The sequence below is a fragment of the Heteronotia binoei genome, chromosome 5, assembly GCF_032191835.1.
Source record: "Heteronotia binoei isolate CCM8104 ecotype False Entrance Well chromosome 5, APGP_CSIRO_Hbin_v1, whole genome shotgun sequence".
NCBI classification, from domain to species: Eukaryota; Metazoa; Chordata; class Lepidosauria; order Squamata; family Gekkonidae; genus Heteronotia; species Heteronotia binoei.
In genome coordinates this window covers 19,392,510-19,403,505 of record NC_083227.1, presented here as the reverse complement: position 1 = coordinate 19,403,505, position 10,996 = coordinate 19,392,510, and the positions used below count along the sequence as shown (strand labels likewise).

The 10,996-nt window shown below is 47.9% G+C and overlaps 1 protein-coding gene across 1 annotated transcript in view; it reads right to left on the bottom strand.

Annotated features, from left to right (window-relative positions):
- Positions 1 to 749: 749 nt before the first annotated feature.
- The window catches only part of LOC132571797 (tripartite motif-containing protein 10-like), a 48,396-nt gene continuing 38,149 nt past the window's right edge, over positions 750 to 10,996 (bottom strand). The window contains exon 10 of the mRNA XM_060238591.1: positions 750 to 1,279. Within this exon, the coding sequence (XP_060094574.1) occupies positions 762 to 1,279 (518 nt within the window). The 3' untranslated portion in view covers positions 750 to 761. The remainder of the gene's footprint in view (positions 1,280 to 10,996) is intronic.

Here is a 10,996-nt window from a genome sequence, read left to right as displayed (position 1 = left end):
GTTATGAAATGGCTTCCCACCCCCCAAAAAACAAACAAACAAAGCATCAGCGTTTTCAACACAACGTAACTTTATAATAAGCATAACATCTTCTCAGTCTCTGGTACAGCCAAAAAACAAGTGCTATAAGCGCAGCAACCTGGATAGGAACAGGACCCTCAGAAAAGGCAAGCTGAACACAGGCAAGATCTAACAGTTGGTGCCCATTAACAAAAAGAGGAAGTCCCAAATAGTAACTGAAACATGCAGGGCCTCTTCTTCCTCTGTAGCAATTCCTCTCTTGTGCTTGAGGAGAATGAAGGCTGGAGAGATGGGGGTGAGGGGGGGTCTGTTCAGAGCTCTCCTGCATCTTGTACAATGGGAAAGGCATTACTATCAGTTCAAGAAGATACGAAGGGGCGGGGGGAAGGAATGCTGGGAAATGGAGGGGGAAATGTCTCCATTTTACCCCAGTCAGTTTTGGTGGCTGGAGACAGGAGTGGGGTTGCCAGCTTCCAGGTGGGGCCTGGAGATCTCCCACTTTTACAACTGATCTCCAGCTGGCAGAGATCAGTCCCCCTGGAGAAAATGGCTGCTTTGGAGCATGGACTCTATGACATTGTACCATGCTGAGTCCCCTCCCCAAACCCCACCCTCTCCCAGATCTACCTCCCAAAGTTTCCAGGTGTTTTCCAACACAGACCTGGCAACCCTAGACAGGAGAGGTCTTTACAGGTATGGAGAAATAATATTCCCGATGGTCCTGGTGTCAAGAAAAAGTCCTATGAAGAGATTTGGAGGTGGCCTTTTTTATACACCCAAAAGAAGGGCAGGAGGGTCTCTCCATGGAAGGAGGCTCCAGAGAACTCGTAGAGAAGGGCTGCTCGGTCAGCATCAAAAAAGGCCACTCGCCCCCCAGCATAGTTCAGGCACACTCGGATCCTCTTCAGCTCCCCAATCACAGTCAGGGGAGGGTAATGTTTTTTTATATAAGCCTTGTGCATCCCTGAACACTTCCCCACAGCCCAGATCCCTTCCACAGGAGTAAAAGTGAGGCCTCCCTTCCTCTTCACAGACTTTCTGGCCACCCCCACAGCCCATTCTTCCTCACTTCCCACAAGGACTTCCCAGAAATGGCAGCCTCCTGTGAATCCCTCACAGCCCAGCACAGCAGCATGACTTTCAAATCGCTCAGGTTTGTTGGGCAGAACTTGAGCTTCTTCTCCTCGTCTCACACTTTTCTGACCCTCAGAAAGGATGAGCCTTTTATACGCTGTGTCCGGATCCAGAATCACATTTGCTGTTGGAGGAAGATGACAGAACAAGAAGTAAACTGGCATCAGCTGGGGGATTTCACCCACTGGCCTGTTTGGCTTCCTTCTCCTGCCAGTCGTGGTCTCCTCCCACCTCTGCCACCCTCTCCTTGGTCATCAGGCTCCCCTGCCTGCTCCTGCCCTTCTAAAAGCTTCAGAAGACAGACAATGTACACAACAAGCACCCACAGGGACACCATCTATTTCCTCCCGTATCCCATCCTGAAAAGAGAACTATGAAGGAGAGAGAAAAAATGGCAATTTCAGTCACAGGTTTCTTTGGTTAGAAATCACACACAAGGGGTTTGTACGCATGCGTTAACTAAGCCGGCTGTGTGCTCGTCCTCCCCTTCGAACTGGAATTTTAAATAGCTCAAAAGAATGTAAATAGCTCTTTGGCAAGTCTATTTGAAGAACGAGCTTACTTACGAAGGTCTGAAGATTATAAGAATTCCTTTCTGGGGTCCCAGAGGGTAAGACAACAACTTTTACTATCAAATTAATGAGGCAATGCCCTGGTTAATTACTCAACGGTCGCGGGTAACTCCAGAAAATAATTATCATGGCTAAGACAATTAAAGACCTTTCTGAGCAGATATCAGCTTTTCAGACTTTAATAATGTCGTCCCAGGACCAGATGAGATCTGAAATTAAATCACTCAGGGATGCTTTTACAGAGTTGAGGGCAGAGCTCAAGGACATACGGAACATTGCAATCTCTGCTAATGACCTGGCCTTATCTAATAAACAAAAAATACTCCAGCTGAATTCGCAACTTACAGAGCTCTCTGATCGTAACAGAAGAGCGAATCTGATCCTGGGTGGAATTTCAGAGGAAATAAATAATAAGCTCCTGGAAGGAACCCTTATAGACTGGATGGGTGAGCAAGGAGTCACTCTGCAATCTCAGGATATTGAGAGAGCTCATAGACTGCAAAGGAGACAAGATGGGGGTGCCCCAAGGGAAGTCATAATTAAATTTTCAAGGGAAAAGACTCAGCAGACAGTTTTCAAGACTTTGAAAAAAAGGAAAGACCTTTCTTTTAGAGGAAGGAAAGTTTGGGTGAGAGAAGACTTCTGCCAGGAAACCATCAGAAAGAGAAGGCTAATGAGACCCTTTGGGCAAAAATTATATGACAACAAGATTAAATTCTCTTGGGGGTACCCCTCCTCAATAATTATTTTTAAAGACGAAAAAAGGCTGGTGGCCCGCAACCCTAAAGAAGCAAGAGATCTCCTCACTCGCCTGGGCATCGCCACAGACGACCTGAGAGACCCGAGAGAGGAAGAAGAAGAAGAAGAAGAAGAAACAGTGGAGCTCGATGTGGACCCGGGAGAAGGAAGCTCAAGTAGACAAGAGAAAAGGCCAAGAACGGACTACTAAAGGGAAGTATAAAATATTTTGAGCTAAATTTAGCTATAAGCTTGAAGGGGAGGGCGGGATGCGTGCCCCCTGGAAGGTGGAAGACAGGATGATGGTTTCATCCAAGAAGTTGTCTGTGCCACAGGGGAAGGGAATAAGGGGGGGGGAGTTCAGTAAGAAGTATAGAAAAATACCCTCAGCCATTAGGGCCCAAGTCTGTTACATATAAAGAGAATGGATAGATCTTTAAGAGTCCTTTCACTGAATGCGAATGGTCTATCATCAAATCTTAAGAGATTCAGAGTAATTAAAATGGCTAAAGAACAAAGAATAGATTTGTTGTGCCTACAGGAAACTCACAAAAAAATAAATGATAGAAAACCATTGATAAAAGATTTGAGGTGGCAGGTTTTAGCAGAAGCAAGAGGGTCTTCCAAAGCTAGAGGCGTGGCTACATTGATTCGTAACGATATTAAGGTGGAGAACATGGAAAAATTAGTAGATAAGGAAGGTAGATACCTCTTAGTTAAGTTTAAGCTGGAAGCCATAAAAATCACTATAGTAAATGTTTATGCACCAAATAAAAGACAAAGGAAATTCTTAAACTTGGTTTTTAAGAAGATACAACAGTTTTCAGAGGGCGAACTAATCGTAGTGGGCGACCTAAATATGGACATAACCAAGAACAATAGTATTAACCTAAGAGATTGGGGCTTGAAGGACGCTCATGAGTTCATCAATACGAGACCCAGTTCGACACATATTTCTTGTAGACATAAAACAGCATCCCGCTTAGATTATATAATTTTGGAAAAAAATAATAATATGGTGGTTAAAGAGATCAAGACCCATCCAATTTTGATTTCTGACCATGCCCCTCTAACTATTGAATTAGAATTAAATCTTCCCTCGAAAAATAGACCTTGGAGGTATAACAACTTGGTAATGACAAAAGAAGAGGATAGGGAATACTTAATGACACAGTTAAAATTATATTTTAAGGAAAATAGAGGAACTGTGTCAACTAATATATTGTGGGACGCTGCTAAAGCGGTAATAAGGGGCCATTTGGTTAGGAAGGAAAAAGACATAAAAAGTGAATGGTATAAAAAAAGGCAAATAAAACTTAAGGAATTGGAGGAGTTACAAAAAGAAATAGTGGGAAAGTGTAATCCTAGTTTACAGATTAGAATTAAAGAGATTCAAAAACAGTTGGAGGCCCTAGATATGGCAACAATGTGGAAAAAGGAAATAATGGTTAAGAACGACTTCCAGAGGAATAGCATTAATACAGCAAAAAGATTAGCTAATTATTTGAAAGTTAAAAAGGCAAAACAATCAATTAGAACTATTAAAATTAATAATAGTACAACTCAAAACTCTAAGGAAATCACTAAGGCATTTGAAGACTTCTATAAAAATTTATATAAGAAAAAGAATATAACGGAGGTGTGGGATGCACCTAAGCTAATTATAGAGGAGGAAGCAAAAGCCTCACTGGGTGCTGAGATTACACTCCAAGAGATAAAGGAAGTAATAAAAGCGCTCAAAAAGGGTAAATCACCAGGGCTGGATGGCTTTACTTCTGACTTTTATAAAGAAATGGTAGAAATTATAGCACCTGAATTGCAGGTAGTTTTTAACGAAGTCTTGGAAGGAAAGAAAGCCCCGGACTCATGGAAGGAAACAGAAATAATTTTGATATTAAAGCCCCAGAAAGATCCGGAAGAAGTAGGTTCATATAGGCCCATTAGTTTACTAAATCAAGATTATAAGATTTTTGCTAAGGTTTTAGCAAATAGACTTAAGAGAGTTATCCCGTCAATCATAAAAGGGGACCAATACGGTTTTATTGAGGGTAGATCTATTGCCCATCCTATTAGAAATATCTTAAATGTATTGCACCATGGCCAAAAGAAAAAAATAGCTCTATTAAAATTGGATGTTTATAAAGCCTTTGATACTCTCTCACATGAATTTTTGTGGCAAATATTAAAGAAGATAGGTTTAGAGGAACGGTTCCTACACGCTATACAGGAAATATACAACGGAGGTAAGGCCAAAGTTAGAGTCAACACTGACCACTCACAAGCGTTCCCAATTCAAGGGGGGGTAAGACAAGGCTGTCCACTGTCCCCGCTTTTATTTATAATAGCTATAGAGCAACTAGCAGAGCGAATTAGGAATGCCGGGAGAATAGAGGGGTATAAGTCAGGTATTGAAGAAATGAAAATTAATTTATTTGCGGATGATATCATAGTAATTATGTCTAATCCAAAAGACGGAGTTAAAGAGATTAAGATAATTTTAGAGGATTTTGAAAAGTGTTCAGGGCTCGGAGTGAATATGGCAAAATCAGAAATTCTATACCTTAATGTTAATAGAGAGGAAAAACAGGAAATAAATAGGATTACGAATATAGGAATGGGAGCCAAGAGATTAAAATATTTAGGGATAGTCCTCCAAAAAAATATGGATAAAATGATAAAGGAGAACTATGGTAAAATATGGAAAAAAATAGAGAGGGATATGAATAATTGGAATCATAAAATACTAGGGATATCATCTAGAATAAGATCTCTTAAAATGTTCATGATACCAAAGTTAATGTATTTATTCCAAACGTTACCCTTAGGTTTGAGGAAAAATCAAATTGAACAATGGAATAAAGCAATCAAAGTGTGGATTTTTAATAATAAAAACAGTAGGTTTCATAAGAGAATTCTATACAACCTTAAATCAGAATTAGGTTGGGGAATCCCAAATTTAAGTAAATATTATGAGGCCTTCCAACTAAGAGCGTTATTAGATTTGAGTGAGGATAAGGTACAGAAGTGGATTAATTTTGAGAATGCGGTCAACAGTGGCATTGGAAAATTTGGAATTTTTTCCACAGTGTCAACAAAAGATCTAAAATTAGCTCTAGGGCCCAGAAGAGCAGCATTAGAAACCTGGATGAAATGGTACCCACAGTGGCTAGGGAAGGTTTCAAGGTGGAGCCCCCTGGAAGCTGTTGTTAAGGAGGTGCATGCTATAAAATGGTGGGAAAGGCTTAAAAATAAAGGCTATTTTAGAGTGGACGATATGTTTAGGGGTGGTAAGCTAAAACCCTTACAGGACATTATAGAAGATTTAGGTAATCAATACTGGTTAAACATAGCAGGCTTGCATAAGAGAATTAAGATGATCAGTGAAAAGGGAGAGCTTTGGTTAGACACTCCAATGGAAGAGATATATAAGGTGATGGCCAAACAAAGGAAGGGTCTAGTGGGGTTATTATACAGAAAAATGATTTCAAATAAAGATAAAATAATAGTACATTTACAAAAGATTTGGAGTCATGAAGGTCAGTTAACAGAGGGGTTGGCTGGGAAAATCTTGGATGGTTTAGAAAGGATTAAAGTAACCAAATTTAAAGAACTGGAATATAAATTTTTCACAAAATGGTACAAAACTCCCGCACAAATAGCCAATATATTCCCAGGAGTGAGCTCCAAGTGCTGGCATTGCAAACAATTTAAGGGTTGGTTTGCACATATGTGGTGGGAGTGTGAAGAGGTTAAACCCTTTTGGGGGGAAATTATTCAATTTATTAGAAAAGTCTGCAATGTACCATTAACCATTGGCTTTAATATGATGATGTTAAGCACAATAGGAAGTCCGGCACTAAGTAGACCCATGCAAAACCTTGTCAAGGCAATGATACTAGTAGGGAAGGCGGTCATCGCTTTGGGGTGGAAAGATAAAAGTAAATGGTCAATAGAAATCTGGCACAGCTATTTGTTTGATTACATACAGTCTGACATCGTGGCAACAATCAACAAGGATTCCACGTGGGAAGATAAAGCCAAGGAAATCGAGACCAGATGGAACCCTTATTTAGAGTGGATCTCAGGAGAAACAAGGAAGGACATTCAGTGGAAGATCAGGACTCTGTGCCCTTGGCTGAGGGGAAAAGACTAAGAGAAGATGGGGAGGGTTGGGGGGGGAGGGTTATTTGTAATTTCAACATCCATATCCTGTAATGGCCAATTGTACTAAAGACAATAAAACATAAAAATATTTATTAAAAAAAAAGAAATCACACACAAGAACAGAAGATTTGTCTTCCTTCTTGCTGGTCCTGGGTGTAGTGTATTGCAAGGATGTCTTACAACGTCCTAACGATATAATGCAATAACGCTAAACCTAGCCACGCGTGGCCATGCGCAGAAGCGACTGGGGCTGCCCCCAGGCGACTCCGCACAGAGCGCGAAGTACCCCGCCAATCACCAGCTGTGGCGGGAAGTTTAACTGGCCAGGATTGGGCTGGCCAGTCTGGGAGGTTGTTCCGGGAGATGTATATAAGCGGGACCCAGCCCGCGTGTTCCCTCTCTTGTAACGTGCCCGCATTAAAGCATGTTGCCCTACCAACGTCTCCTGTCTCAGTACGTTACAATGGCGACGAAGGTGGGATTCTAGCCACATCGGCTACACCGGAGACAAGGGCAACCCACAGGCCACGACCGCCACCGCAGCCACCATGGCTAACCAGAGCGGAACCACCGGTCACGTCGAGGCGTTCGATCCCACGAATCCAGAGGGCTGGGAGTCCTACTCGGAACGGGTTGAATGCTACCTGAGGGCCAACCGAATCACAGAGGACAGCATGAAGAGGGACGTTCTCCTGAGCGTCTGCGGGGCGGCCACGTTCGAGATCGCCAAGGGTCTCTGGGCCCCCGGCAGACTCACCGAGAAGTCCTATGAGGAGATCGTCAGGCTCCTCACTGGCCACTTCTTGCCTCAACCTTCACGGGTGGCCCGCTGGTTCCTCTTCCACAGGAGGGACCAGGCAGCAGGAGAGTCGGCCGCCGACTACCTGGCAGCCCTACGCCAGATCGCAGGCATCTGCAACTTTCCTCAGCTGGAGGAGACCCTGGCCGATCGGTTCACGTGGGGCCTTCGCGACGAGAGGCTCCAACAGAAGCTCTTCGCGAAGGACGAGCTCACCCTCCAGAGCGCCTTCAGCGAAGCCGTGGCGTTCGAGAGAACCACAAGGACCTTCCCTAAGGCGAGGACCGACGCAGTCCACCATGAGGAGCTGGACCCCGACCGTTAGGAAGAGGTAGAAGCGTTCCAGCTGCGCCGCCCAGCAGGGGCAACCAACCGAGTGCCACAGCGACCCTGAATGGCGGAGAGACCACCCGCAACGAAGTGCGCCAGCTGCGGCGACCCCCACAACCAAAGGGACTGCCAGTACAGGACCTGGGACTGCAGGAGCTGTGGGAAGACCGGCCACATTGCACGGGCTTGCCGAGCCAAGTCCAACCGCCGGAGACCGACCACGCACCATGAGTCCGCAGAGTCTCACTCCACCGCCTCCACCACCTTACAGGTACTGAACTTGCCCCTGGCCACCCCCGACAAGATCAAAATGGCGGTCCTCATTGAAGGAGCCCCATGCCAAATGGAGGTGGACTCAGGCTCCTCCATTTCCATAATTGTGGAGGAGACCCTGAGGAAACTGTGCCCCCGCCAGCGGATTCCACTGAGGCCGGCGGACTTCATACTGCGGGACTTTCAGAAGAACCCAGTTCAAATCGTGGGGTGGGCCCGGGTACAAGTAGAGAGGGGGTCCTTCAGAGGCCCGCTGGACATCCTGGTGGTAAAGTGCCAGCTTACCTATCTGCTGGGACTGGCATGGTTCAAACCCTTGGGGATCCGTTTGGTGGGAGTGGGGCAAATCCTAACACCCGAAGGGTTCGGGGAGGTATGCCGCGAGTTCCTCGACGTGTTTGACGGTTCCCTGGGGAGCTACAAAGGGCCGGCCATCTCCCTACCGCTCGACCCGACAGGCCGATCCGGCTCAAGGCCAGGAGGGTCCCGTTCGCCTTGAAGCCCAAAATCGAGGCCGAACTGGACCGCCTTATGGCCCAAGGGGTCCTGGAACCGGTGGATTACGCCGCGTGGGAGACCCCCATAGTAACCCCGGTCAAGCCCAACGGGGAGGTGCGGATTTTTGCTGACTATAAGTGCACAATAAATAAAGCACTTCAGGACAATCCCTACCCCGTACCGGTGGTGAGCCACGTATTGGCTGCCCTAGCCGGGTCAAAGATCTTCGGGAAGCTGGATCTGGCACAGGCCTACCAACAGCTCCCGGTGGACGCCAAAACGGCTGAGGCCCAGACCATAGTGACCCACAGGGGAGCCTTCCGGGTGAGGAGGCTACAGTTTGGGGTCAGCGTAGCTCCAGGGATTTTCCAAAGTATAATGGATCCCCGGAGTCCAACCGTTCTTTGATGACGTTTTAATCGCCGCCTCGGACTCCGAAGAATTCAGCAACCGCCTAAGAGAAGTGCTCCGCCGGTTCCAAGCAGCGGGGCTCAAGGTCAAGAGGGAGAAATGTTTGCTAGGGGTACCGCGGGTGGAGTTCCTGGGATTCGCCGTGGACGCAGCAGGAATCCACCCGATGGAGGAAAAGACCCGAGCCATCGTACAAGCCCCGGCCCCCACCTGCAAAGCGGAGCTACAAAGCTTCTTGGGGTTGCTCAATTTTTACCATTCGTTCCTCCCCCACAAGGCAGCCGTCGCAGAACCACTACACCGGCTGCTGGACAAACAAGCCCCTTGGGTATGGGGCAAGCAACAAGCCGCCGCGTTTCAGGTAGTTAAGGACATTCTGGTTTCCAATGCGGTGCTTCACCATTTTGATGAGCGCCTCCCGGTCATCCTGGCTTGCGATGCGTCACCTTATGGGGTGGGCGCAGTCCTGGGGCACCAACTGCCGGACGGGAGGGAGGTACCAGTGGCCTACTACTCCCGCACACTCACACCGGCAGAGCGCAATTACATGCAAATTGATAAGGAGGCTCTTGCCATCGTGGCGGGGGTCCACAAGTTCAATGACTACTTGTATGGGCGGAGGTTCACCATAGCCACCGACCACAAGCCACTACTGGGTCTGCTAGCCCCGGACCGCCAAACCCCCCAAATCCTGTCGCAGTGCGTGTTGAGGTGGAATCAATTCCTCAACTCTTACATGTACACACTGGTCCACCGGGCAGGCAAGGCTATGGGCCATGTGGACACGCTCAGCCGTTTGCTGCTACCTGACATGGACCCAGCCCCAGCCCCCGCACACCATGTCATGTTGGTCGAGACGCTCCCAGAGCAGCCCCTCCACGCCGCGGAGGTTGCGAAGGCCACCGGGAAAAACAAAACACTGGCAAGGGTTCTCGACTGAGTGGTGAGGGGTTGGCCGGAAGGGAACATGGGGGAAGAGTTCAGGCCATACAAAACAAGGAGGGAGGAACTAGTAACCCACAAAGGGTGCATCTTATGGGGAAGCAGAGTGGTGGTCCCCCCTCCCGCTACAGAAGCGAGTTCTGGAGTCGCTCCACGAGACCCATCCCGGCATAGTTAGAATGAAGGCCTTAGCAAGGAGCTACATCTGGTGGCCGGGGATGGATGAAGAGATCGAGAACTGGGTTCGAAGGTGCAGCGTGTGCCAGGAGTCGCGCCCCAAACTGCCCAGTGCCCTTGCCACATGATGGGAAACCACTAGGAAACCTTGGTCAAGGCTCCACCTAGACTTCGCAGGGCCATTCCAGGGACAGATCTTCTTGATCATAGTGGACGCCTACACTAAATGGCTGGAGGTCATCCCAGTAGCATCCACCTCGTCAGCAGCCGCAATCCGAGCGCTGCGCAGGGCCCTGTGCACCCACGGCATCCCAGACACTATAGTTTCGGATAACGGGGCAGCTTTTACCTCTGGGGAATTTCAGGCGTTCCTACAGAGGTACCTGATCAAGCACATATGGTCCGCCCCATTCCACCCGGCCACCAACGGCCAGGCTGAGCGTATGGTGCGCACTACTAAGGAAGCCCTGGGCCGGATCGTGCAGGGCGACTGGGACCACAGACTAGCCGCATTCCTGTTTGACAACAGGATAATCCCCAACCCAGTCACCGGGGTTAGCCCGGCGGAACTCCTCATGGTGCGCAAACTCACTACGAGATTAGACCGGTTGCATCCCGACCGAGCCTCAGACACCCGCGGGTCCCCCGAGATCAGGGACGCAGCCAGGGGTTTCTTTGCAGGGGATCCGGTGTTCGCCCGAAACTACGCTAGGGGACCGGAATGGCTAGCAGGTCGGGTGCTGCGGGTAATAGGGTCCCGCCACTATGAGGTATCCACTGAGGGGGGCCAGATCCTAAGGCGGCACATCAACCAAATGCGCCGCCGCACCCTACCGGAAGTGCCTACAGAAGCGGGGGAGGCAGGGCCCGGAGAAGAGCCAGCCAGGGGTCGGCCAAAGACAGCAGCAGCACCAGCACCGATCCTGCCCACACACGA